Here is a 27351-nt window from a genome sequence, read left to right on the forward strand (position 1 = left end):
ACTTTACCTCACCTTACATATAACACTCTACGATTGATTAACGATATTCTCTAAAAGTTATTTTCTTAAATTATATAAAATCCACTACATAATTATACCAATAACGATATGCACCAGTAATACCTTTTAACAATTTTTATAATTAAACATTGGTAAATAACATTTTAAACCCTATACTTTACAAAAATTACCAATTAGACGATTTATTTTATTAAAAGATAAAATGTACTTTATATTTTTCAAAATAATAAAAATAAGACACCAAACTCAATTTTCAACAATTTTATTTTTCTTCTATCTTAGTTTAAGCATCAACTTCAACATTCAATCTTTCAAAATGATATTTTATGATTTTACAGCTCTCTTTACACTTACTTAATAATTTTACAACAAAGAAACATAATTTGTTATTTTTTTGTATGGTATTGTATTGGAGACATATTAAAATTAATTACATTCTCATTCTCATTCCTCTTCTAACCAAATGGATCCTAAATATAAAGTCAATCATGAAGACAAAGGACAAAGTCTGTTTAATATGCACACATTCGACAAAAATGAAGGCAAACATTTTAGTGCATGTTTGGCATCATAACTAAAAAAATATTTTTTGTTTTTAAAAACAGAAAATTATTTTTAAAAACAATTTGGCTTGTTTGGCCTTGTTTTTTAAAAACAGTTTTCAGAAAACAAAGTTACAAAAAATAAGAATTTTAAAAATAACAAAATGTTGTTTTCTGTTTTAAAAACCAATTCACTTTTGGTCTATATTGTTTTTAAAAATCACTAACCAAACGTGACTTGTGTTTTAAAAACTTCAAAAACTATTTTTTGTTCTCATTTCTAAAAATAATTTTTTAAAACAAAAAACAGAAAACAATACCAAACATGCTCTTAGTTTCTTTCATCTTTTTTGCGAGTACTGAGTTGTAGCTGATTGAATTTAGGGTAGTTGATTTTGTGGCTGGGAAAAGAAGTCTTTGGCATTATGAGCAACTTCTGCTTCAAGCTCTGCTTCCAACATAATGTCTGATCCTTTTATATTATTCTCTGAGTGAACAAATTTACAGCATTACAAAATTTAATTAAGATAAATACAAGATGAAATCAATTCATGTGTACTTCATACTAAATTTAACTAACTATTTATTTAGGCTTTTAAATTTTTGAATTGAATAACTCTATAAAGAGCTAAAAGCAGAAGCAGAAAAGGTAGACAAACTATAACTAAATGAGAAATTTTTTCAATAAAAACAAAAGCAAGCATATGAAAACAATGTCATTGTTTCAAAACAAAAACCAAAATGTATTTATAACTAAATGAGGCTAGAGCAGATATTGGAGGAAACACTATAGAAATTTCAGAGTATTATGTCCTATCCTTCTCCATACCAAAGTTGAAATTTACACTTAGCAAAAGGACTCTGCTAAAATTGAAACCACAAGGACAAAGATGATAACAATAAAGTTTAAGCTTATTAGTAAGCAAAAGAAATTTACCCTTTCGATTCGGAAGCAATCCAGCAGACTCAGCTGAAACAGGCAAAACTGCAAAATGACCAACCTCATAATCAAACTTCACTTTCTCTAAATTCCCTTTTAGAGAAATGTTCTGAACAGCTTCAGATTCGGCCAATTTTGCAAAGGAAGTTGCTTGAGAATGCAAATCGACTGAAGATGAGGTTTTGAAACTATTATCCTGATAAAATGAAATATGAGAATCTGATTACTCTCTATGCAGTATTAAGAATCCACAAAACCAAAAAGGGACAAAATTTTCAACACCTTCACTATTGGCTTCTGCTCTTCCACACTCTTCTCAACCAAAGTCTCACCTATAAATATGAAGTAGATAAACATTGCTTATTCATAAGAGTATAGTGAGAAACAAACAATGATTCATATTTTTCTTTGGAGACTTGAAAATTTACCAGCATTAACATGATTATTGGGATCAAGTGCAGTGTCCATCAAATTCCTAGTCAAAGGACTAGGATTCATAAAAGATATGCTTCGGATTTCATGGCGAATCGCCTCAAGTTGAGACATTGTTTCTTGAAGTTCTTTGTGAACCTAAACAAAATCAAAATATATGAAAAATTCGAACTTTTTGCTAGTCCAAACAATCAAATTCTACAACACAAGTGAAGACAAACTCAAACTCATCTCTAATTTCATAACAAAAATTACTACTATCCAATCATGAAATTTCTTCATGCCATTGGTACCTGACGAGCTTGGGACTGGTACATGACATTTTCAAATTGCCCACGAGCTAATTGTACATATCCAATTGAACGACCCGCAAATCTCCCAAGAGTTCTGGCAATAATTGGAAGATCCTTTGGCCCTAAAACAAAAAATAAACACAAACCCAATTCAGCTTTGGTCTTTTAAAGTTAGGAAAAAAGATAGAAAGAGAGGTTACCTTACCAACAAGTGCAGCGGTGGCTCCAATCAATAGGAATAGCTCTCCGTAAGAAATGCCCAGCATTTGTGCTTCTTGAAACGATTAAAGGATTGGACGAGTACAGGGCTTTAAGACCACGGCGGAGTACGGAATGGACATCCACCTGACCTCCGTTTGCAAGCACGCCGGGGCAGCCTTTGTCCAATAAATTAAGACCCTAAATCTATTACAACTTCCATTCAGTTAATTGGTATCTAATTGGAATAACTAAAATGGGAGTCAAGTACAGACAACAACAAGGGAAGAGCTATAGAATGCTAAAATGATGCTGACAATGCTGGGGACAGGGACATTAAAAAATCTACAACCGCATACATATTTATAATGGGAGGAAACTGTGTAAGCTAGAAGGTGCAACTGAAGCCAGCCACAACTAAATCTGAATACATTGCTACAACTGAAGCCATAAAGGAAAGCATATGGGTAAAAGGGGTCTTAGAGGAACTAATTAAACTTTTAGACAGTATACCTGTGATATACTCTGATAGCTAGAGCTATGTGCACTTATGTAAAACTCTGTTTTATGACATACATTGAAATGAAGAATCACTTTATCAGCAACAAAGTGACACAAGGACACATCAACAAAGACAAAATACCTACAAAAGAAAATCTTGCAGATATGGGAACTAAAGTGATCACCCTATCTAAGTTTAAACATTGTTTAAACCTAATAAGGTTGGATCAAGGATAAGTGATCTTAGAATTATAGAGCAAAGACCCTCAGATTGGACTTTACTACTTAGATATCAGCTTAGTGAAAGTTTAAGTGGAAATTTTTTGATAAACCTCCACTTAAATTGGTATCCTTTAATTAAATCTGTACAAGGAAATTACAAGACAAAATTATAGTGGCCTTAAGCCTTATTAAAAGTATGAATTCCTAATAGAAATTAGTTAGAGTGGATTGTGACAAATTTCTATTATATATACCTGCCTTCAGCCTCTTCTAGCAGATTGATTAAGAAGATTTTCCAAGATTGAGAGGAAAGAAAGACAAAGAGAGAGGCATACATGCACAAAAAGAGAGATTGAGTTAGTAAATAGAGAGAGAATAAAAATATCAAAACTTGTAATAAAATTGAGACTACCAGTTAAAATGCATACCTGTAACTTAGAATCTCCATCTTGTAACTTTGATATGTTGATTACTAGTGGAATCGAGCTACCAATCTAAGGAGCAGCTCAACTGGGACGTAACCCAAATTTTGGGTGAACCTCTGGAAAAAATTCTCTGGTGTTTTCTTACCTTTCTCTTACTTTTTTATGTTGGAGACCAAATCAATCTAGATCTGGTTGTGTGCATGTGCGTGAAATTGAATTGTGTTTCAGCAGAGATTAGGGCTAAACCAAAAGATGAGTAATGATCGAGAATGTTTTTTGATTTGGGAAGGGAAATTTGATTTTTTTTTATGTTTATATTTGGTTAAATTTTTTTTTAAACAAATAATAATTAATATTTGTAGGATACGATAATTTTTATGATATTTGTAAAATACTCCCATTTACATCATCCTATTTACACCACCGGACCACCCATCGGGTCACTCATTGGACCACCCATCAGACCATCCATCGGGCCACCCATCGGACCAGATATGCTACCAATTTTTTTTTTTTTTTTATGTTTTTGTACATACAAAAAGAAGATCGCGACTATCGGATCACCATCGGACCCCATTTTTTTTTTTTTACTAAAAAAAAGTATGGGAAATTTGAGAGAGGTATTTTTGGATTTTAGATAAAGTGGTCATATATTTTTAATGGTGATATGTATTAGTTAATATTAAGTATATGTAAGTTAGAAAATCAAATTTTCCTTTCGAAATTTGTTTTAGGGTTGTTTAAACTCAGTAACTTGTAAAAGGGAATAAAAGGTCAGTCTTGACCTTGCTTAAAATTAGTAAGTGTTTGTTAATTAGTGTAGGACAATTTTAATTGTCATTTCAAAATCCTTACAAAATGAATATATGTGGTATTGATATTGGTAACATTATGATCAGATTATACTTTTAATACTATAATTAAAAACAATGAAAAGTTAGTAAAACCCTTGATGGAAAAATCGATTGAGACAAAGTAACAAAATAATAATAATAACCTTAATAAACAACAATTTCAGTTGAAAATTTTAACTAATATTTTTTATAACAATTTTTTTTTTTTATAAAATATATTTTATTAGTCCTGAAAAATGTAACAAACATAACAATAATAACAACAACATAAAATTAAGATTAAAAGGATAATATTATTAGTGCTGAAAAATATATCGTATACCCAAATATTTTGACAAAGTAGTTATAGATTTTATCACTCTCCTTTATAAATACTCTCACATCTAAAACCATTTCTAATCATTTTCATAATTATGGGGTTATTAAGGTTTTTATCATTTTTAATACTATTTTGTTTCTGTTTTGATAATGTTGTGGAAGGTTCTCATAAAATAATTCCAGAATATCAATCTTTGGATATTAATGAAGTCAATCCCATTCACAGAACTGGATTTCATTTCCAACCCCAAAAGCATTGGATCAATGGTATTTCTATATATATATATTCAACACTTATTCTTTTATTTTGGATCATAATCGTAGTGATCACAATGAAACAATAATTAATAACTCAATTTGCACAAACTAATAATTCTATCCTTAGAAGATTATTATTTTATTATTAGTGTGTAAGTTTCTTTGAAATTGTTATTAATATAAATATTATTTAAGGTTATTTAATTAATCAATGCAATATTATATGTATACCTATATTAGTTTTAATCGTTTTTCTCTGAAGAGTTGTTATATTCATGTGGAAATGTAGTTTCGTATTTTTTTTTAAATAAAAATAAAAATAAAAATAAAAATAAAGGACAAGGTTTATTAGTATTATATATATTTTGATATTGATTAATAAAAATTAAAGCATTTTGCTAATGCTATGAAATAATAGTTTAACCAGGTTTGTAGTCAATTAGTTTTTTTTTTGATAAAATTAATTAACAGATTATCTATTTGTTTGAGTGGAAATTTGATCAAAAGATCGATCTACGATTCAGATTTAGATGTGAAGAGCTATCTTTTTATTTACCTTAATATTAATAACAATATTTCATTTTATAAAATTCATTAAAACTAACATCTGTTTGTGAATATTTATATTTTTCAATAAGATAATATTATCATTATTATTGTATAATTGATCAAATTTTAATTTCTTTTTTTTTATTATTATTAACAGATTCTTCAAAAAATTTGAATCATATATTTTATGCAATTATCTTATTTTTCTTCATAAGTTAGATTATTTGATTATGAGTTCTAACTTTGTTTTATTTTGTGTTTCCATTGTTATGTAATTGGGCAAAATTAACAAGACCCAAATGGTAAGTATTCTCTCTAATCAACAATAATTTTATTTATTCATTTATTTATGAATTTTCCTATTGAATTTAGTTTTAATTTTTTTAAAGGACCTATGTACTTCAAAGGAATTTACCATTTATTTTATCAATACAATCCATGGGGAGCTGTATGGGGAAATATTGTGTGGGCACATTCAGTTTCAGAAGACATGGTTAACTGGGAATCTCTTGAACCAGCCATATTCCCTTCCGAAGATTACGACATAAACGGTTGCTGGTCGGGATCTGCTACTGTTCTTCCTGGTAACAAGCCTGTGATTATGTATACAGGTATTAATTCATCCATCATGGCCATAACACTCTAATTTTTTAATGTTGATATGATTATAGACTAGTAATTAGCATGAAAAAAGAATAAAAAAGTTTACACATAGTGTAGCCCTTTAAAATATATACATTGATCCCTCTAAAATATTAGAAAAATTTATACTTTTACAGATCAATTAGTATCTTTCTTTGTACATGCCTTCAAAAAAAATTACTATGAATAGTTCTGGCATGGAAATTAGCGGTGAGTGCTCTCCATTTCCATTTTGTTATGGATTTTAATCCTCATTCTCATTTATTCTTTATTAGAAATAGGGTGGGGATTCCCTAATAAAAAAATAAAATTTATAATAAAAATTCAATATATAAAAATATTAAACTACATAAAAATTATAATGTTACACATAAATTATTATTCAATAAGCTAATTATTATCTAAAACACTCCTTATTAGGAGCGGGCCCACGGGCCATCCCCATCCCTACCTACCTATATTGCATATTATTAGAACAAACGGATAATTTCAAAAAGAATACAAAAATAATAAAAAAAATATACAAAAATACGGTTTATATAGAGTTTTTAATATTTTTACGGTTTTTTAATAAAATATGGGTTTTTAGTGTATTTTTACGTTGTATTTTTGTTATTTGTATATTATTTTTTTATGTTGCTTTGTTGTTATTTAAATATTATTTTTTTGTTACTTAGTTTCTTGTTATTTTCTTGTATTTTTATAAAATACCGTAAAAATATAAAAAAAAATGAAAATAAAAATATATTTTTTTTACAAAAATTAGTATTTGATGTAATTATTCTTAGAATAAATTGGTCATAAATCATCAAATATGCACTTCCTTATAACTTTGTTATTGTAGGTATTGATAAAAGCATTAGACAAATCCAAAACTATGCCATACCAAAAAATGCATCTGATCCATACCTAAGAGAATGGATCAAACCAAAGAACAATCCAATAGCAATACCAGACAAAAGCGAAAACGCCAGCGCATTTCGCGACCCAACGACTGCATGGAAAGGCGAAGATGGTCACTGGAGAATGGTGGTTGGAGGCAAAAGAAACCGCCGAGGCATGGCACATTTGTATAGAAGCAAAGATTTCAAGACTTGGATCAAAGCCAAACACCCTTTACACTCAGTGCCACACACTGGGATGTGGGAGTGTCCTGATTTTTACCCTGTTTCAATTTCTGGTACCAAAAATGGTTTGGACACTTCTTCACTTGGAAAAAATATCAAACATGTTTTCAAAGCTAGTCTTGATATTACTAGGTATGAGTACTATACTATTGGTACTTATTTACCTAATAAAGATAGGTATGTACCTGATAATACTTCCATTGATGGTTGGGCTGGTTTGAGATATGATTATGGAAATTATTATGCTTCAAAAACATTTTTTGATCCTTCTAAGATGAGAAGGGTTTTGTGGGGTTGGGCTAATGAGTCTGATACTGAGGATGATGATGTAGCTAAAGGATGGGCTGGTGTTCAGGTACATACATTTAGTATAAAGTAACTGGTTACTCTTTTACTTCATTTTCTCCTATTTTTTAATTTTTTTTATAAAATAATTTTATTAAAAAAACTCATATTTTTAAATTTTATTTACATTAAATATGATCTTCTAATGTATTTAGTATAAAGTAACTGGTTACTCTTTTACTTGATTTTTTCCTATCTTTTTTTATAAAATAATTTTATTGAAAAAAACTCATATTTTTAAATTTTATTTATATTAAATATGATCTTCTAATGTATTTTTATGTTGTGCTCCGTTCTTTTGTTATTTGTATATTATTTTTTATGTTATTTAAATATTATTTTCTTGTGTTTTTATAGAAATTGAACTTAAAAATGTAAAATTTTTACAGAAATTGATGTTTTATGTAATTATTTTTATTCTTAACAAAAAAAATATATAAAAATCAATAAAAATTTATAATTTCGTTTTTATTTAATTATGAGTAATGATATGTACACACATTTCTATCACAAAAAATTTCAATCAGTTATAGTAACTCTTTATTTATATGTATTTATTGAATTTCCATTTTTTTTAATTATGTAATTAATTATGTTTTTTTTTTCTTGTTCTTTTAATAAAATTAGACAATTCCAAGGACAGTTTGGCTTGATCCTAATGGAAAACAATTGCTACAATGGCCTATTGAAGAGATTGAAACCTTAAGAGATCAAAAGGTTGAAGTAAACAATCTTAAACTTGAAAAGGGTGATTTTTCTGAGATTAAAGGAATAACAGCTGCTCAGGTATTATCACAAAAATTATAAAATACCATTTTAATAATTTCCAAAAAAAAAAAATAGGAAATTTTCATTTTATTTTATTTAATTATATGGTTTTATTTTTTGTTACAGGCTGATGTAGATGTTGTCTTTTCATTTCCAAGTTTGGAAAAAGCTGAAGAATTTGATTCAAGTTGGGATAATGCAGAAAATCTTTGTGCACAAAAACCTTCCCATATTGAAGGTGGTATTGGACCATTTGGATTACTCACATTAGCTTCTGAAAATCTAGAGGAATATACACCAGTATTCTTCAGAATATTTAAGGCACCAAAAAAGAATGTAGTTCTTATGTGTTCTGATGCTTCAAGGTTTGTTTTTTCGAATTCATATCTACATTAATTATGAGTAAATACTAAATACTATTTTGAACTTTATATTTTACAAAAGTTAATGATTAGACTTGTAAAAATAGGACATTCAATTTTTAACAATTTTGAACCTCTAAATCGAATTATCATTAAGTTTTATTTCGACAGGAAATTAGTTCACGGTTTTATTGTACTATTTTAGAAAATGTAACTTTTGTAAAACACAAGACTCTAAAATAGTATTACCCTTTAATTATATTTATACATACATAATTTTTATTAATATATTTTGCTGGTTCATAAATTTTGGTGCAGATCTTCTTTGTCACCTGACTTGTATAAACCATCATTTGCTGGATTCGTAGATGCAGACATAACTGATAATAAGCTTTCTCTTAGAAGTTTGGTAAGTTTTAACTATACAAATTATTGATAATGTGTGTTTTAATTAATTAGCTTATGTATTTTGAAAATTTGTACAGATTGATCATTCTATTATTGAAAATTTTGGAGAAGAAGGCAAAACATGCATTACATCAAGAGTTTATCCAAGTTTGGCAATTGGAGATAATGCACATTTGTATGTGTTTAATAATGGAAGTGAAACTGTGACTGTACAGAATCTTCAAGCTTGGAGTATGAAATCACCTACGGTTATGAACTGAACTTACCACTCTTTTATTAGAAGATTTAGTTTTAGTTTTTTTTTAGATTTCTATTTTAGTTTCAGATGTTTATAATTTTCTGGTTTTAGATTTTTAACTGGTTTATAATAATAAATAAGCTTTTTGGAGCTTCAAGTTTAGAAATATTTGCTGAATTTATAATTGCAGAATTGGAGTCTAATATTTTATTTTCGATTAGGATATAAATTAGAAGCTCTAATAAACGAATGAACTACTAAATCTGCTGACGATTAAACAACAAAAGAAATGAAAACAAATTTCAAATCCACAACTTCTGGACGAACAGCCTCACCACAGAGCCTAGTGACTCCTTCCAATAAAAAACCAATGCTCATTTCTAGATATCTAGCCTGTTGATGCCCTTGATTTTGTTAGTCCTAGGCACGCAACACCGCTCAGCACCATCCCCGACAAGTAGACCAATCTGAGATGACTCCAAATCTGAAGTTTGAACAGTTTTCCATTGCTCGAGGTAGCTTACAGCAAATGCAAAAATAAACGAGGCATTGGTAGATTTGTTTTTCCAAACTTTGTCATTCCTTGCTCCCGAAATGGCCCAGTAAAGGGTCGAAACAAGGCTGCGTCTGTCATTATTGAGTACCCGAAAAAGTATTTACACACCAGTCTAAAAAGGTCATACCGGCCGAGATACTTGTATTGATACCAGCCTTTTCCCAACACTGAGATGCCAACAGGCAAGAAACCAGAATGTGAAGCACTGTTTCTTAAGAGCACAATTTGCTAATAATATCCCATTCTTGGATTATAATAATGGTAAGAGTAATTTTCTCAGCTTCTTCACTTTTGTAACTCACTAACAACTTGTACTATTATAAATGTGAAGGGGAAGAAAATCCATGAATCCAATATCAAGTTCCACTACAAGAATCAATATCATACATCATTTGAATGAATGATTAGTGTATTTTAATGGAATTAATTAATTCATTGATTTTGTCATAGACAAGTGATTTGTTTAATTAAACTATCAGTGTCCATGAAACTCAATCATCATAACCATTGGGTAAAAAAACAAACTTAAAAGGATATTTATTAACCAAGAAGAAAAAAAAAGTAACATAAGTTAGAACTTGTTCATCATCATCAGATCTATAAACAAAACTCAACCAGTCTGTCTACATAGTTGAAATAAAACACACAAGATATTTACCGGTCTTGATTGAAGATGATATCGAAAATGGCTTCATTGATTATGTTGGCATTTGGAGCTTCCCATTATAACAGAAAAAGCTTCATTAATCCTAGTTGCTTCTGCAATTAACTTACTCACTTGTGAAGCTTCATAAGCACTTTGAGACATAAGCAAAGATTGCTTCTTTTCAAGTATCTTCAACTCCTCATCAATTTTCTCCTTTTTCTCATTATGCAATGTGATCTGAATTTTCAATTCTTCCAACTCGACTTTCTTCATTCTCCACTCATTCAGATTATTCTTTACCACCTTCACATCAAATCCCAATTTTCCCATTTCAGTCAATTCCGCTATTAAATAATCAATCTCAGCCATACTACCATCTTCTCTTAAATTGAAAACCTTCTCAATCAATAAAGCAAACTTGACCATATGACTCAAAGCTAATGCTTCGAATTCGATTTCATCATCTTCCTCATTCAACAATGGATGAAAATGAGGGTTCTGTGGTAGTTTTTGACACACTTCCAATGATTCAAGTAATGCCCAAAGATTTGATCTTTTCACAAAAGGAGTATTCTTTCTTTCCTCATTAGTGTTACCTGTCAAACCCAATTATAAAATTGTAATAAAATGATGTAATTCAAGTATAAAAAGAAGAACCATATGATTGTACCTTGAGAATTTGGAGCTTGCAATTCATATTGTTCTTTACTCTTCTTTCTTTTACTATTTTGTTTTTGATCATCCTCCTAAAAGAAAAATTTTATAGCAAATTTTGAGAACAAAAAAAAAAAAACCAAACATGTTTTATGGAGTTTTCATTCTTAATCATGCTTAGAAACATCAACCAAATACTTTTTGGTTTTTTTAAAACTATCTGATTTCGAAAACAGACCAAAATGTCAAACAACTCTACTATTGAGAAACATGTTAAGATTCTACCTTAAAAGACAGCAAACCAGAATTGTCAAACTCATCATAATGAAGCTTCACTAACATGTTAGAGCTACCATTTACTTTCGGCGAATTGGCTTCTTCATCTGCAAAACCATATCCATACAACTTCACCATCATCATCATCATAATTATCATTATTAATATAATGAAATAACATGAAGAAAAAAAGAAGCTTGAGACCATTCATAGAAGTAGCTGAAAATAGCAGCTCTTTATTTTGAGTGTCATCTTGGTTCGTTGAACAAGGTGTTTCATTTTCATCATTGTTGAATTCCGAACCCGAACAAGATGATTCAATGTCTTTTGCGGCTGTATCACATACTTGTTGAGTTTGAATTTGTTGAGTGGGTGTGGATATAACCTCCTAAAAGGAAAGAAAAACACCATAAAATCCTTACAAGACTTGGATAAATAATTCAGAACAAAACAACATAATAAAGTATAGAAATAAATACCCCTGAGTTGGTAATCCACTGTTCATTTACCCAATCCAAGTGACTTCTCAATTGAGAGTGATCAAATACAATCTCATTTCTCTTAGGATAAGTACCAAAATTAACAGCATACTTTCTTTGTACCAGAGTTGAAGTGATTTTTCCAACTGAAGTGATTGTTCCAACTAACCAATAACTAGATTCACAGAAAGCATCAACCTTTTCCTTCAACTTAAAATCTTCATCATTGCTCAATTGAGGAGGCTTAGGCCTAATCATATCTAGTTGTACAGTAATTTTCACAGCTTGATTATTCTTATTATTATACCTCACCACAACAGAATTTGTACCCTTTTCACCAATAACAGTAGCTGGGATCCATGCAAATCCAAGCATATCATCTTTTAGTTCTACTGATGTTCCTGGTTTGAATTTTGAGTATTGTATTTCCTGCAAGTACTCATATCAAAATACCAGAATGAATTTTTAACTAAATAAAGTTGGGATCTTTATACTATAATTATACACTTTAAAACACTTTCAAATTCAAATAAAAATACTAACAATAAAGATTAAAAGCTAGCATCTTTAAAACAAAATGATATTATATTATTTACCCAAATGCCAAGAACAAGTTGAAACAAATACCTAAATACAAACTATTTAGGATCATTAAACTACAATATGCATAATGCATGTGTGCAAAACCCATTAATACTAATAATTAATATAGAAATAAAGCTAGAATCTTTAAAACAAAATGATATATTATATTATTGTAAAAATGTATAGCTAGCACACCCTTCAAATTGAGCTTTTTTCAGTCCAATTATTCCCAATATTATTTACCCAAATGACACTAAAAAAGAAATGCAAAACCCATTTTTGATCGATGAAGAAAACCCCCCCAAAAAAAAAAAAAATGAAACTTTGTGTTTGGGTACCTGCTTTGGGGAAATAAGCCATTGTTCCCAATGAGGTCTGAGCTTAGAACAATGAAAATCCTTAATATCAGGAGCTTCCTTAAAGAAAACAGAGCAGTAATCATTCTGAACAGAGAGTACAACACCAGTAGACCATACACTCTCCTCTTCATTCCAAGCATCAACGACGTCGTTAGGTTCAGGTGGTATTGTGAAAGGTCCTATCAAAGACCGGTCTTGTTCTTCTTCTTTGTTATGGTTGCATTTTCTCTTCTTTAATGGGTTGTTAGTACAAGGAGTAATGATTGTGGTTGGATACCATGCGTTGGTGAAGAAGCCTGTTTCATCATGGGTTTTCCTCCCAACTTCGACTGATCTGTAATCTTTGTTGCTATCTACCATTTTTTGTTTCTTGCTGGTGTTTTTGAAGCTTGTAAGTGCTTTAATTTCAGTTGAAGTTGTGGAAGAAAAAGAAGAAGAGGAAGAAGAAGAAGAAGTGAAATGGAGAAGAACAGTTTTGCTATTTATTGATTATTGATTGTTTTGACTCTGAAAGGAAGGAGGAGTCGACTCACTAAAATATTTAGTGAATTAATTAGTATTATTCTTTAAAAGATATATTTTTAAATGGGTTATTTACGTAGGGTGACTACAATTTCATTTTAATTGTAAATATGTGATTCAGTATTTTATTATGCTAAATACCGTTGTGCACTTGAATTATTTTGTCAGCGGTAGTGAATGGAGATTTGAGAGCCCATAATCAATTCAATCTCAGAGTCTCTCCCTTTTATTTTTTTTTTTTTTTTTTGTTTTTTACTGCATGTTTTATATGAAGCTTCCACTATGTTCATAATTTTATTTAATATTAAAAAATAACTCTTTTTCCTTTTTGTTTTTTTTTTTTTAAAAAAAAAATTTGGTTACACCGATAATTATTTGAGTTCAAAAATTATATCACCGCAATCTGCTTTTTAAGGGAATCGTTTTAACATATGGGAAGCATATGTTTTTTACCCTTGTCGGAAAAATAATTAAAATCAAAAGTAACCTTTTAGTTTCTTTACTAGAAAATTAAATTTCAAATATGAACTAGTTTCTAAAATAAGTTATAAGAAACTAAATTTTTAAACATGACATCTTCTCTGCTGTATATATAGGATGTGTTGGTGTTACATATTTAAAGTAAATTTATTTAGATACTAGAAATTTTTTAAATATGAAATATTATAATATTTATTGTAGTAACACATAAAAGTTAGATGGTATATACTTGTTTTGTTCAAATATAATATTTAGTTACTTCTTTGTTAATAATTTTTAAAAGAAAAAGAAATGTTACTTTTATCTTCTTCATTTTTTTTTTATATTGGAAAAAATATATATGTTTCCCACAACTTAAAATATGGTTTATAATTGTTAAAAAGAAAAAGTAACCTTAAGATATCTTAAATAATAAAGTAACATATAATACAGGCTAAAAATTAAAAAATAAAATTATAGTTTTAAAGTTATCTGATCAAAATAAGCAACTAAATGTGTATGGGAAAATATTATCTTGAAACAAATTTTTTTAATAAAAAGTAACTAATTGATATATTATTTGCATCAAAAGCAACCAAAATGTTACTTTTTTAAAAACTTGCAAAACACTGAAATTTGTAGAAGCGAGAATTTTTTAGTTTTTTCTATTTTCGGTAATAATTTTGAATTTCGGTATTTATGCTGACGTGGCACATCGGTATTTGTGCAAATTAATTTGTTGAAGGTATTTTTGTAAATAAAATTAATTTTTGGTATAATATTGAAAAAACCCCTTTTTAAATTATGTGAGACTTAATATTTAATTATATATCGAGTAGACTCTGAAAAGAACTAATAGGAATGTACATGGGACGACAAATTAGCAGGAAATACTCGTCCTGTCTCCATTCTTGTTAAGAATTTTAATCCATGTCTTCTTTTATTTATCATTGGGAATGAGATGGAGAATCCCTTAAGAGGGCAGGAACAGACTCAGAAATCTCCTAATAAAAAAATAAAATTTATAATAAAATTTTGAATATATAAAATATTAAATTACATAAAAAATAAAATATTACACACTAATTATTATCCAAAACATAACTTAAATTTCACAAAAAGAATACTAATATACTGAAAAATACAAACATAAATTATAAACTATAAAATATTACTAGAAATATAAAATAAAATACTAAACGGGTCTCTGTCGGAGTAGGGAGTGTGATCCCTGTTCCTGCCCCATTTAACATTCGGGGACAAAAAGTAATCTTCATCCCCGCCTCGTTTCTCATTTAAACAGAGAATCCCCGCCCCATTAGGAGCGGGACCCATCTCCATAGAAGAAATATGCATCCCTAAGTGTTAGGCACCAGTGATATCTTTTAGCAATCCTCTATTTATATTTGCCAAGATATACATGTTATCTGCATCTTCGCAAACATGACACGTGGGAATCAATCGGGAAAGGTCAAGGAGTCATTAAGCCGCCAAAGTGCCTTGCTCCATGCTCCCGGAGGAGAGAGGCCCCAATTTCACGGAGCTAACCTCCACGAGAGAAATCTTCCCAGGCCACGAGAGAGATGCCCGCGAGCCAACAACTCTTTCCATTATAGAAGATGGGACCTTATGCTTCCGCGAAGGATACAGGCCCTCCACCGAGACGCACCAGTTCGGGGTACGCCATTGACCTGCGGAAGCTCAGCCCACGCATGTCAGGCTACGGGCCCAATGGTGAGGCTTTTGCTTGTACGATGTCAGAGGTTGTCTCCCATGTCACGCTACCATGCAGAGCACGCCTGTCCTTGTGTACTGTATCAAACGATCCAACGACTAAGAATAAGGGTAATTCAAATAAGAACGACCCTGGAATGACACGCGTCCAAAGCACTGCTAGTACAGCCAGTACAATCCGACATCAGTAAAAGTTCACATGGAAAATATGCTACCTACCAATCTAACGGTGGGGTTCATCCTTATGAAGATCCATCAAAAGTGGCCCATGAGAGGGGATCAACTTATAAATACCCCCGAAGACACACAAGGTAGGGGATTCCAAGACCGATCTCTTCCCTTCTCCTTCTTTGGCTCTTCACCTTGAAACTGAAGATCGATTCTTTGTAAAACACAATACTGTAACCCCATTATTAACTCCAGAATATTCCTACTAAGCTTCCTTTTTTTCAAGAGAAACACAGTGGATAGGAGTAAAAGTCCATCCTTTTTTTATATGTATAAACAGTCATCGGCCAAAGAGCTTAATGAAATGGACTCGTGGACTAAGGATAATTAACACCCGAACCACGTAAAAATCTATTGTCTATAATCTTGCTATTTACGCCTTCATTGCTGTCTTAAGCTTTATAAATATTAGGTTGCCGAAAAACTTGGTAAACAATACACATTAACATAAAATATTTTTTTTCTCTTTCATCTACATAAGATTTGTCATATTTTTTTTTTTAAAAAAAAAGAATAATTAGCCCCTTAAACTTTCGATAATATTGATTTTGCTCCTTAAAATATACAACTTGTTAAGAATTCCTCCTGAACTTTTAAATTTCAGAAATTTAGTCCTTCTGTTAAGTTCTGTTTTATTATTTCGTTTAAACGTTGACATATCTTTGTTAATTAATAATTTTACCCCTTAAACTTTGACAACTATCAAATCGTATCCCCTCAAAATAAAAATAAAAAAGATTCAATATATTATTATTTTAGTAAATCTTAAAAAAATTAATTTAGATCTTAAAAAATTATTTTGAATGATTAAGAAAATTAAAAAAGAAATTAAATAATAAGTTATCTGGTATGGAAGGCGAATTTACCATGCTACATCTTTGGCAAAAGCTTACTTAGCCACACTATGGGCCGCAAAGTTACATTAAATAAAAAATTACAACTAATCAAAAGATTTAAGAGATGTTTACATTGAAGCATATAGTTACCAATACCCTAAACAGAATAAGTTCCCTTGAGTGTGTTAATAACCGTCTCAAAATTACTCTCAATCATCACGCAATGCTTCCATAGGACCACTGACTCCAAGGCTAATAAATAGGCCACAACTTCTCCAATAGGCGGGTCAGAGAAGTTGAGAATTTTGGTAGCCACCCACAAAACTGCCTCCTTGTGGTACCACGCACATTGAGTCACTACAAACTTTAACGTCACACTTGATCTTGACTCAATCTCTTGGGGGGAGACCAAATAGGAGACTCAATTGTCACTGGCGAGGGAAACAGGCAAGAAGCATAATTTGCGTAACACATAGAAATAGAGTCAATACAGTGCTTAATGTTACATATAGAATTGTGAACCTTATCATTACGAGTTTTTCAAATCATATCCACTACAATTGAAACATACGATAACAACTCTTAGACATCCACTCACTTATCCTTTAGGCTCCATAAGAATTTGACCCAATCTCATATTCGAGCCCCAGAATTCAAAACTGGCATGACCCCAAGAGAAGAACCTCCAAAAATAAAAATAAAGTTGTAGTAGAGAAAAAGATGTTCTATTATTATTTCTTCTTCTTTACCACAAATATTACAAATTTTTATTAATAACTGTTTCATAAAATTATATTAATTTTTATTAAATGTTAATAATTATAATTATCATGGTAATCATAATCTGTGTTTTAATATTAACCAGCAAATTAATTAGTCATGTGTTATAGTGACATGATTAATAACTACATAATTTCTTCTGTATTTTCATGTATATTATATAATTTTATGGTTATTTATTTGAACATGTATTTACCACACAATATGCATAATGCATCTGAAAAATTGAAATGCTATTATAATATAATAGTGGAAATTTCAATACGAGTCATCTCTTAACATAGAAAAACAAAATTAAAGAAAAAAAAGTGATCATTAATAAAAATTAATCTTTTGCTTTAAGAAAACTCAGCTCCTCAAATTCCTTTCTCAGTCTCCAATAGTTGCTTCGATTTAGTTCTGCATGCACATTCATTCAAATTAATTATCACACACAAATATAATTAATACCTAATAATTAAAGTACCACTAATTCAAATTATTAAGTTATGAAATATTTCATAAGATTTGCATGGGTAAGAGATCATTTCTTACTTATTTATCTGTTACATTAATTTGACATTTTAAATATTATTACCCTATAAGTTATTTTTTATTTATATATATATTTTTTAATTTTAAAATAAATTTTGAAATAAAAATATTAGGTGTACCAATATAAACGCGTACAAAGATGTATACATAAGTAGCTTATTTCAGCAGTTAACTGGATATGACACACTAAATTTGCTAACAGTTCAATAATTTAAAAATTTTTAGTATAAATAGTGACATAAGAATTTAAATTTTTAAATTTGTAAGCGGCATAAATTTAGTGTTTATTTTTAGCGAAATAAGTAGCTAATATTTGTAAAATTGAGATTTTCATCCAATTTTGTCAGTACAGACTCCGTTTAGACCCCAGGACCGGCCCTAGGCTAAGGTGAGTTAGGCCCGACGCTTAGGGCCCACCCTATTAGAGGCCCACATAAAAAAAACTTTTAATAAATATACATATTTTTTTAATAATTTTTAAAAATATAATTTATTGTTATAAAAATAGTCTCAAAAATTATTTTTTTAAGGCCCAAATTAACTCAGGGTCGGTCCTGCTAGACTCGATGATCTAGAATTAGGGTCTTATATGTACCATGTTTAAGACAATAATAAAATTTCTATTGACGAAATTAAAGGAATATTACTATTTTACAAATATTAGATACTTATATCATTAAAAATAAACATTAAATTTATGTCACTTATAAACTTGAAATTTTAAGTACTTATGTCGCTATTTATTTTTGAATTTACCTGGCTCTTTTATTCTGAAACCAAACTGAAACCTGTTGTGGAGTTAGATTCAATTCATTTGCAAGTGCATATTTTGTGGTCTGCATTTAATAACAATAAATGGGATTGTATCATTTTTCAAAAAATAAAACCATAATTATAACATGAAATTATAACAATTGAATTAATAGTAATAATATATCATACCCGATCAAGATTAGAATTACTCAAGTTGAAATGATTTTCCAAGATAGAAAATTGGTCTTTGGTGAGCTTCAACTTTTTCCTACTACCACTATTATTATTAGGCTTGTAAACGTCGTCGTTTCGTGAGTTGTGGTCCTCAAAGAAATCATCTTTTTCTTCTGGAAAAAGGTCAAAGCAAGTTAAAGGTTTTTTCTCCATCTTCTTCTGTGTGGCACTGTAGACTAATCCAATGCCCAATTGAAGCTCTGTGTTACATACTTCATCTTCTTCAACAATATTATTATTATTATTATTCATGCTTCTTTCTTCAAATTGATATGAGAAAGTTGAGTATATTGCTTATATATATATATAGGAGAATATATAATAATATTAAGAGATTGAATTTTAATCAATTAATATCTTTTTATTTATAGAATATAATAAATGTAATTTATTATAATATTTATTACACCAACAATCGATATTACAAATAATTACATATTTGTTATACTCAAATTCTCTCAAATAACAAATATTGAAGTTTCCTTATTTTAATAAAAAATTCTTTATTTATTTTGGTTTTAACAAAGACCATTATATTTTCCTTATTTAAAAAAAAAAAAAATCCTTGAGTCCATTAGGATTATCATTTTAAGGACACAAAATCTTTCTAATAAGATAAAGAAATATTCTTTCTATGTATGATTTTGAAAATTAAAAAAGACAAAATAATACAATTTCGATTTCAGTTTTGACCAAGTAGAAAATTATCATTGATTAATTATGTATTTTAGTGAAAGAGACATTGGTGGTTGTGTTGTGTATATATGTTAATTTTTTAATTAATTAAATCATTAACAACAGTGTAAGTTAATAATATTACTAGTCTTAATAATATTAAAAGTTAATTTTGTTTGGCTAGTTATTTAGAGTTGTAACTAAATTTTATCAATTTTTTTTTTTACTTGAATTAAATTTTACAAATAACTAAATGAGAATCCCCTTTTTCTTGTTTATTTAATAGAAGTTTGGAAGTGAAGTACATTTGTTTTGAAGGGTTATTTGTTATGGATGGTATTCTCTAAAAAAATAAAGCTGTTTGGGTTAGATATCTCTTTAGTTTTTTTAGTAGAGACAGAGTGTTAAGGATTTCATTTCATTAATTTCTGTTCAATGTAATTACATATTGTAATCAACAATTAAAAGGATCAATTATGTGGTTTACTCTGTCAAGGTCAAAGATTCAAGTTTTTCACCTATTTCCATAGCAATTACTCCCCAAGAATCACCTCATGAAATAATAGTAAAATCTTGGTACTTCCTAATGGCAAAACAAAACAATACACAATTTCATCTCCTCACACATTATACCTGATAGACAACCTCAAAAACAACTTCTCAATATCTTGTTTTTCCTTTACCATATCCTTTGAAATCATTTCCTTAAAGAAAGAATAATAAGCATGTTCAACTCTCCCACTCTTGCAAAGCCCACTAATCAGTTGTTAAACATATGGTTGAGCAGAAAGTGAAGCACCTTCATCCTCCTCTTCTTGCAACACATCTTTAACAAGGCAGCATAAGTTTTGAGGTCCATTTTCTTAAGCAATTTCAGAGCTTTCTCTTCTTGTGAATGGTCACAATAGCAATTTCATTTATCTGTTTTGCCTTCCCTAAAAAGCATGCATTATTATAGTGTATGTTACAACAGTTGGGGCACAATCTTTGGCCTTCATTTCATCAAGAATGGCATCTACATTTTGAAAATCCTTTTCGCAACAGTATGATTCGACGAAACAAGTATAAGTAAATGCATTGAGTTGATACCCATTTTTCTCCATATCCTCCATAACCTTCCTAGCAGTATCAAACTTCCTAACTTTGCACCACCCATGTACTAAAATGTTGAAACTTGTGGTATTCACAGTCCCTAAACTCAAGAAAAACTTCCTGGGCATGCTCAACACTATTCTCCTTAACTAGTGTGTCTAGAAGTATGTTCAAACCTGAAACGTCCTTGCTTATACCAAGTCTCTCCATTCCTTTAAAAGCAGCTATGGCTTCCTCATACAAATGAGCTCTTGCAAGTCTCCTAATGACTTTAGCCATTGTGACCATCCAAAGAGCTCATTACCTCAATCAATTCCCACATATGCTGGAACTCATCAGCTTTTCCCAGGATATCAACCATTAGATTATATGATTCTGGGGAATGCCTATAACCTGTTTGTGTTCCTACCCAAGTCGAAACTTCCTGATAAATTTAAATCACCACACCCATCAAGTTCTTGAGCTACTTTTTTAGGAGAAGCGTACCTTTTGTTAAGAACATTGCTCAACTTATCGATATCTGACTCGATAGTCTTGTTGAAAAGTTGTTCACGGGCTTCAAGTTCAACAACAAGCTTTCGACTTGGAGATTCGACCCAATGAGCGAGAGAAGGAATAACAAAATCATCATCTTCTTCATTGACATCTTCATCAGTGGAAGTTTTCGAGGGAACGGCTTTGACCCAACTCGGAAGCTCAAGTGATTCAGAGAGTTGAGTTGAATCAGAGTTGGTGCATAGCGAGTTAAGGAAGAGGTAACGGCACAAAGCATTGGTATTGGGTTTGAGAGCATCTTCTCTGCACTATAACTCTGTTCAGCAAGCAAAAACCAATTGTCAGATTCTGAACACAGAGCATAGCAAGTTAAACAAGTCATTCAAAATTGCTACAAGTTGTTACCTTTAGTGACAAGGAATGTTTATATTTACAAGAAAGCAAGCTTAGGACTATTGTTGTTCAATCTCCTAATCATTACAGGTTACTTACAGCATGATAGGAATCATTACAAGGATTCATTATACAGAGCTTAAACGACATTTGTTATCTCATATTCTCTAATGTGTATCAACTTGCTCAAAATTCATTCAATCCTTGTGCTTTTCTGATGACAAGATAACCAAATCAAACGTTCAAAGATGAATAGTATACTCAAATATTTCAGCCAAATTTCACTAATTCCCTCTAAACATTGATAGTATTTTTCTCTGTACCGAAGTTAGATCTATATGCAATCAGCTTTAGACATTAGAAAATCAAAATAGATTGAACCAATTGCTGAGAATTATCATCAAAATAGCTTACCAATTGCTCCAGCGAGAGCAGAGCAATCACTTGAGGGAGAAATTTCAGGTATACATCTCTTCCAGCAATCTTCTGCTTCTGCTTCTGTAAGCACCAAATTTCAGAAAAGAACTACATATCACATATGTACCGTACCTTAGGGAGAGAGAGAGAGAGGGAGACAGGTAAGTGAGAATACCGGAGAGAGAATATAAGCGGCGGTGGGTGGCGGAGGGGTAGGGTTCCGTTCGGGAAGGAGGAGAAGACGATTGAGTCTTGGGTTTGCAATTTGGGCTGAATTGGATTTGGGTTTGGGCTCAATTTAAGGATTATACCAAAAAAGGACAACTTTTTGGGGATCATTTCACAAATACACAAAAATAACAAAAAATTACAAAATATGGTTTTATAGAATTTTAAATATTTTTACGATTTTTACGATTTTATTTACAGAAAATACGGTCTTTTAATGTATTTTTATGTTGTACTCTTGTTAATTTGTTGTAGATTTTTTGTTATTTGTATGTTATTTTTTGTTGTTGATTTCTTGTTACTTGTATGTAGTTTTCTTGTTGTTTGGGTATTGTATTTATTTATTTATTTATTTTTAATAGTTGGGTGTTGTATTTATAGAAAAACTTAAAATGCAAAAAAAAAAAAAAATCTTTGAACATAACAATATAAATTTTTTAAAAATAGTGGATTATGTAATTATGTAATTTAAAATTGTAAACTTTTGCTAAAAATATAATATTTTTGTAAATACTTGTAATTGGGGGTTTTTATACCACATTGAAATTTCCCATTTTTTTTTTCTTTTTTAATGTGGGGTAATTTTTTTTTTTTCAAAAATACTGTTCAAGTTTTATACTGTGTACAGTGTTAAGTTTTTGTTGTTCCACAATTATTTTTTAGTTGTTCCACTGTTATTTGTATTGTTCTATTTTGTTGTTTTACAGATGTTTTATAAAAAGACAGTATTTTTATAAAAATTTCCGTATGACAGTAAAACTGTAAACTTTTGCTCAAAATATAATATTTTTGTAAACATTTGCAATTGGCATTGGCTACACCAACGACCTTGGGCTTGGACTAATTGGGCCTAATTAATTTGGTATATTGTAAAAAGTTGTATACCTATTTTAATTTTTATTTTCATATTCTTTAACATACACCCACTTTTTATAGATGATGTCTCTATTATACCTTTTAGATTAATATAAATCATGTGCTACGCTTAGATGGACAAGAGTATATTAGGTAACTCACTCGTAATAATTGGTAGATTTTAATAAAATATAATATAAAAGTATTTTTAATTGATATAAACAAAAACATGATCAAAGTTATTAAGGAAAGGGGTTTTTTTCATAAATATTATAAAGACTACATATGCACAAGACTTAACATGATGATAATACCAACTATAACAACTATTAGGGTTTGAACAAATCTTCTATTAACTCTGTCAATATTTGTGATTTGAATTGTTTGAAATTACAAAATAAAAGATGAACTCCACTTCTCATGGAAAAATTAAGATTGCATTATTCAATTAAATCTTTTATAAAAAAAATACTATCCCATAAAATGTGAATTAATTAATTACTCAATTGAAAAAGATTTAATTGATTGAAAAAATAATTAAACGATAAATAATATATCTATTATTTATAACTATATTTTTAATAATTATAGTAATAAGTCAATCATATTTATTTTTTTCTTAAAACAAATCAATTAGACATAAATGCCCAACCTTAATTTATTGTAATTTTACTATAGAATAAAATAATAAAATACCGCGTCAAAGAAAAAAAACAATCAAATCAATACATTATATAAGAAAGCCTATTCTCAAAAAAAAATATAAGAAAGTCTCTCTTCTTACCCTTCTTCAATATTCAATCATGACTTTTATGTAAGACACAAAAACTCCAACTACTAATAATAATAGTAGAGAATCACAATAAAGAAGACAAAAGATAGAAATAAAGAAATTGGAAAAGAAGGGCATCAAACAAGTCACCTTCTCCAAACGACGCTCTAATTTGATCAAGAAAGTCGGCCAGCGTTCTTGGCGTGTCTAAGGTGGCCGCCTTCGTCTGACGGTATTATTTTGTGGTGGTGAACTTTTAATTTTCTTCTTATTTATTTATTACTAATGGTTATTCATAAATTTACTGGTAATTATGATATAAAATAAAATAGTATGCAATATATTTATGTGTTTTTAGTTTTGATCATTAATTAATAAAGAATATTTAATAATATATTTTGAATATTATTTTAATTTTTTTGACAGAAAAAAATATCATACTATTAAAAACGACATGATCTACGAATGCGTCTCCAAAAGGAGAAGAGTTTGACATTCGGAGAAAAGACGAAGGTGGTCGGCCACCCTAGATCGGTGATGGAGGCACATGGAGACTATATATGGGGGCCCTCAAATTGTTGTTTTTATATATTTTCATGTATAATAAATGCAACAAATATATATATATATATAATAATAGGTCCCTGAAATTAATTTTTTCACAATTTTTTCCTCAGTCACTGTCTTAGACACAAAAGAAACTGAGCTCGACGACTTTCTTGAACAAATTGGAGCATCGTTTGGAGATGTTGACTTGTTTGTTGCTTTTCTTTTCCAATTTCTTGATTTCTATCTTCTGTCTTCCTTAGGTGGTTCTTTACTATTACTATTATTAGTTGGAGTTTTTGTATTTTCCATGGAAGCCATGATTGAATATTGAAGAAGAATAAAAAGCAGAGACTTTGTTATATAATGAATTGATTTTATTATTTTATTCAATAGTACAATAATTATAAATTAAGGTTGCCTGTTTATGTCTAATTGATTTTTTTTTTTTTTAAATTATAGTTTATTTAAATCGATATATATATTATTAAACAATTCTACAATAAAGAATATTGAACTTATGCACTCCCATCAGTTTTGTTATCAAAAATAATTTTTTAGTCAAATTTTTGTTATTTAAAGAAAAATTTAACACACCGAAATAGAGTTCAAAAAGTATGTTGTACGGGTGACTATTTTATTTTATATGCATGTAAATTAAACTGTTTGAATACCATATTCTATATTGTAAATTATTCTAAATTTTTTAAAATTTTGTAAGATATTTTAAATAATTATAACATATATGAAAAAAAATTAAACTAAAAATTCTTTGCATGTCCAAATAGATAAAGAGTGTAACATCCAAGTGCAGAAGAATTCTATATTATTTATATGTAACAAAAAGAGAGAAAAAAATAAAAATAAATGATGGATCGTAAAAAATGGAAATCTATATTTATCACATGATTTTTCTTTATATTATGAATACTTTTTCGATGGTTTTTTACTACTAATATTACTAGTATATAACCTTCCAAAACAGTTCTATAAAACAAAAAAACTTTCTAAATTAATATTATATAATTTCGGCACCAATTAAATAATTATGATAATAGTTTGTGTAGCTAGTATTTATACGAATTTTTTTTTTAATAATTAATGTTTATAATAGAAAGTTTTTAATAATTATATACAATGTAAAATCAGTCATCTCAAATTACACGTAAGTAAATGTAATTATATTACCAGATAAATATGCTAAATTATTTAATTACACTAAATAAATTGATTCATTATTAATTGGGAAGAAAAGAGAAGAGGCATAGAAATAGAATCGAAATGAGATTATATTATAAAGAGTAATTACTATTTTTTATGATACTACTAGATAATTATCATAATTAAGCAAAAGTAGTTTTCAATATCATATTAAGAAAATATGGTTATTCATTACATCGTAGAATATATGACAAAAAAAAAACCAAATTAAGTAAAAGCTAATTAAACATAATTAAATTCCAAAAAAGCATAATTTGATCACCATATAAGGCCAAATCCCATAATGGAATCAAGGCTTAAAATGATGATAATACCAACTATAACAACAACTATTAGGTGGCGTTTGGTTGAGAGAAATATAAATATAAAAATAAAAATAGGGATGAGAATAAAAATTGAAATAAGAATGGAATGAAATAAAATTTAAAATACATACAAAAAATTGATAATTTCAAATCGTTCATTGGAATTGTCTTTCTTTTCATTTTAAAATAGAATAATCATTCTACTAAAATAATGGAAAAGTCTATCAGAAATTCCAATTATAATTTTAAATGTAACCAAACAAAAAAATGGAAAGAAAATTGTTTCCTTTTCATTCTATTCTATTTTATTACTTCCAACCAAACGCTATCTTAGCATTTGAACAAATCTTCTATTAACTTTGTCAATATATCTTTGTGAATTGAATTGTTTATAATTACAAAATAAAAGACAAATTAAGATTGCATTATTTAATTGAATCTTTTATAAAAAAAAAAACACTATCCCATAAAATGTGAATAAATTAATTACTCAATTGAAAAAGATTTGGTTGATTGAAAAAATAATTAAAAACAATATGTATAGTATTTAATACACGACAGCATTAAATACAAAATTACTCTCTAGGCTCTCAATATTCTATTTATTTCTTTTTTTTATACATTTTGATTTATTTATATATTGCTTTCTTGTATTACTAACTCATGATAGAAAAATTAACCTTTGATCGTAGAGGAAGAATTGTGAGAATAATTTGAGGTATTACTTTTTTTTTTTGTCTTCTTATTTATGTAGATCAATATTATGTATGATCATACTTTAATCTCTTAAATTTTGCATTATTTATATTTATATTTATATTTTTCTAATTTATATTATTATAAGCCTCTCTTCACACATTTTAGGGCATGACATTTCCTTTGCACAAAAAATGCATGATACCCAAATTTTAGCTTAAGTGATTATATATTAATTTAGATTATGATACATTGATACCCAATTAAATAGGTGAGATTATTAATATTAATTTAGATTATGATACATTGATACCAAATCAAATAGGTGAGATTATTAATATTAATTAATAAAGCATGCTTAGCATGGATATTTCTTTTGAAGATTATTGGTTGTTTATATATAATATACTCAATACAAAAAATGATGATCAAAGAAAAAATATATAGATCTATTAACTTAAAATATGAATATATTCTCTCACCCATGTTTATATGATATATATATTGTAGTGTTTTTAATATTTAATTAGAAAAATAAAGAAATATAGATCTATTTATAAATATGTTTATGCTTTTGT

At 28.9% G+C, this 27351-nt stretch overlaps 5 protein-coding genes and 1 pseudogene across 8 annotated transcripts; 1 reads left to right on the forward strand and 5 right to left on the reverse strand.

Moving 5' to 3' along the window:
* Positions 1–382: 382 nt before the first annotated feature.
* Positions 383–3853, reverse strand: LOC115725287 (uncharacterized). 4 transcript variants are annotated; one of them, XM_061117630.1, is made up of 8 exons: positions 3578–3853; positions 3404–3416; positions 2434–2627; positions 2229–2350; positions 1932–2073; positions 1786–1835; positions 1501–1699; positions 383–1050 (listed from the first exon to the last, which is right to left on the reverse strand). In XM_061117630.1, the coding sequence occupies exons 3-8, from the start codon at positions 2492–2494 to the stop codon at positions 944–946; spliced, it is 681 nt and encodes a 226-aa protein (XP_060973613.1). In that variant the 5' UTR covers positions 2495–2627; positions 3404–3416; positions 3578–3853; the 3' UTR covers positions 383–943. The 4 variants fall into 4 exon arrangements, with proteins under 4 accessions (XP_060973613.1, XP_060973612.1, XP_030510608.2 ...); XM_061117629.1 differs by having other exon boundaries at positions 2434–2633; XM_030654748.2 differs by having other exon boundaries at positions 3404–3419.
* A 973-nt stretch (positions 3854–4826) lies between these two features.
* On the forward strand, positions 4827–10503 carry LOC115725284 (beta-fructofuranosidase, insoluble isoenzyme 1). Its single transcript, XM_030654743.2, has 8 exons — positions 4827–5013; positions 5847–5855; positions 5943–6164; positions 7040–7677; positions 8295–8453; positions 8562–8800; positions 9116–9206; positions 9283–10503. The coding sequence occupies exons 1-8, from the start codon at positions 4842–4844 to the stop codon at positions 9463–9465; spliced, it is 1713 nt and encodes a 570-aa protein (XP_030510603.2). The 5' UTR covers positions 4827–4841; the 3' UTR covers positions 9466–10503.
* An 8-nt stretch (positions 10504–10511) lies between these two features.
* On the reverse strand, positions 10512–13505 carry LOC115725283 (DUF724 domain-containing protein 6). The gene is made up of 6 exons (XM_030654742.2): positions 12978–13505; positions 12055–12483; positions 11780–11963; positions 11585–11682; positions 11316–11391; positions 10512–11241 (listed from the first exon to the last, which is right to left on the reverse strand). Exons 1-6 carry the CDS (start codon positions 13356–13358, stop codon positions 10691–10693), a joined length of 1719 nt encoding a protein of 572 aa, XP_030510602.2. The 5' UTR covers positions 13359–13505; the 3' UTR covers positions 10512–10690.
* A 5201-nt stretch (positions 13506–18706) lies between these two features.
* On the reverse strand, positions 18707–19277 carry LOC115695550 (homeobox-leucine zipper protein HAT14-like). The gene is made up of 2 exons (XM_030622607.2): positions 19034–19277; positions 18707–18927 (listed from the first exon to the last, which is right to left on the reverse strand). Exons 1-2 carry the CDS (start codon positions 19229–19231, stop codon positions 18844–18846), a joined length of 282 nt encoding a protein of 93 aa, XP_030478467.2. The 5' UTR covers positions 19232–19277; the 3' UTR covers positions 18707–18843.
* A 1031-nt stretch (positions 19278–20308) lies between these two features.
* On the reverse strand, positions 20309–21278 carry LOC115695549 (pentatricopeptide repeat-containing protein At3g22670, mitochondrial-like; annotated as a pseudogene).
* LOC133039425 (uncharacterized) lies at positions 20309–22489 on the reverse strand. The gene is made up of 4 exons (XM_061118327.1): positions 22462–22489; positions 22326–22420; positions 22148–22231; positions 20309–21656 (listed from the first exon to the last, which is right to left on the reverse strand). Exons 1-4 carry the CDS (start codon positions 22487–22489, stop codon positions 21351–21353), a joined length of 513 nt encoding a protein of 170 aa, XP_060974310.1. The 3' UTR covers positions 20309–21350.
* Between the last annotated feature and the right edge of the window lie 4862 nt (positions 22490–27351).

This window comes from Cannabis sativa, chromosome 6, assembly GCF_029168945.1.
Source record: "Cannabis sativa cultivar Pink pepper isolate KNU-18-1 chromosome 6, ASM2916894v1, whole genome shotgun sequence".
NCBI lineage: Eukaryota > Viridiplantae > Streptophyta > Magnoliopsida > Rosales > Cannabaceae > Cannabis > Cannabis sativa.

Coding starts and splice junctions, on each gene's coding strand:
- LOC115725287 (XM_061117630.1), bottom strand. CDS start 2,494: ATGCTGGGCATTTCTTACGGAGAGCTATTCCTATTGATTGGAGCCACC. Junction 1,836..1,931: donor CAATAATCATGTTAATGCTG/GTAAATTTTCAA, acceptor TCATATTTATAG/GTGAGACTTTGGTTGAGAAG. Junction 1,700..1,785: donor AGCAGAAGCCAATAGTGAAG/GTGTTGAAAATT, acceptor TCATTTTATCAG/GATAATAGTTTCAAAACCTC.
- LOC115725284 (XM_030654743.2), top strand. CDS start 4,842: ATGGGGTTATTAAGGTTTTTATCATTTTTAATACTATTTTGTTTCTGT. Junction 7,678..8,294: donor AAGGATGGGCTGGTGTTCAG/GTACATACATTT, acceptor TAATAAAATTAG/ACAATTCCAAGGACAGTTTG. Junction 8,801..9,115: donor ATGTGTTCTGATGCTTCAAG/GTTTGTTTTTTC, acceptor ATTTTGGTGCAG/ATCTTCTTTGTCACCTGACT.
- LOC115725283 (XM_030654742.2), bottom strand. CDS start 13,358: ATGGTAGATAGCAACAAAGATTACAGATCAGTCGAAGTTGGGAGGAAA. Junction 11,964..12,054: donor AGTGGATTACCAACTCAGGG/GTATTTATTTCT, acceptor CTTTCCTTTTAG/GAGGTTATATCCACACCCAC. Junction 11,392..11,584: donor CTGGTTTGCTGTCTTTTAAG/GTAGAATCTTAA, acceptor TTTTTCTTTTAG/GAGGATGATCAAAAACAAAA.
- LOC115695550 (XM_030622607.2), bottom strand. CDS start 19,231: ATGGAGAAAAAACCTTTAACTTGCTTTGACCTTTTTCCAGAAGAAAAA. Junction 18,928..19,033: donor GTAATTCTAATCTTGATCGG/GTATGATATATT, acceptor TATTAAATGCAG/ACCACAAAATATGCACTTGC.
- LOC133039425 (XM_061118327.1), bottom strand. CDS start 22,489: ATGATCCCCAAAAAGTTGTCCTTTTTTG. Junction 22,421..22,461: donor CAAAAAGTTGTCCTTTTTTG/GTATAATCCTTA, acceptor AATCCAATTCAG/CCCAAATTGCAAACCCAAGA. Junction 21,657..22,147: donor TGCTCTCGCTGGAGCAATTG/GTAAGCTATTTT, acceptor CTTGCTGAACAG/AGTTATAGTGCAGAGAAGAT.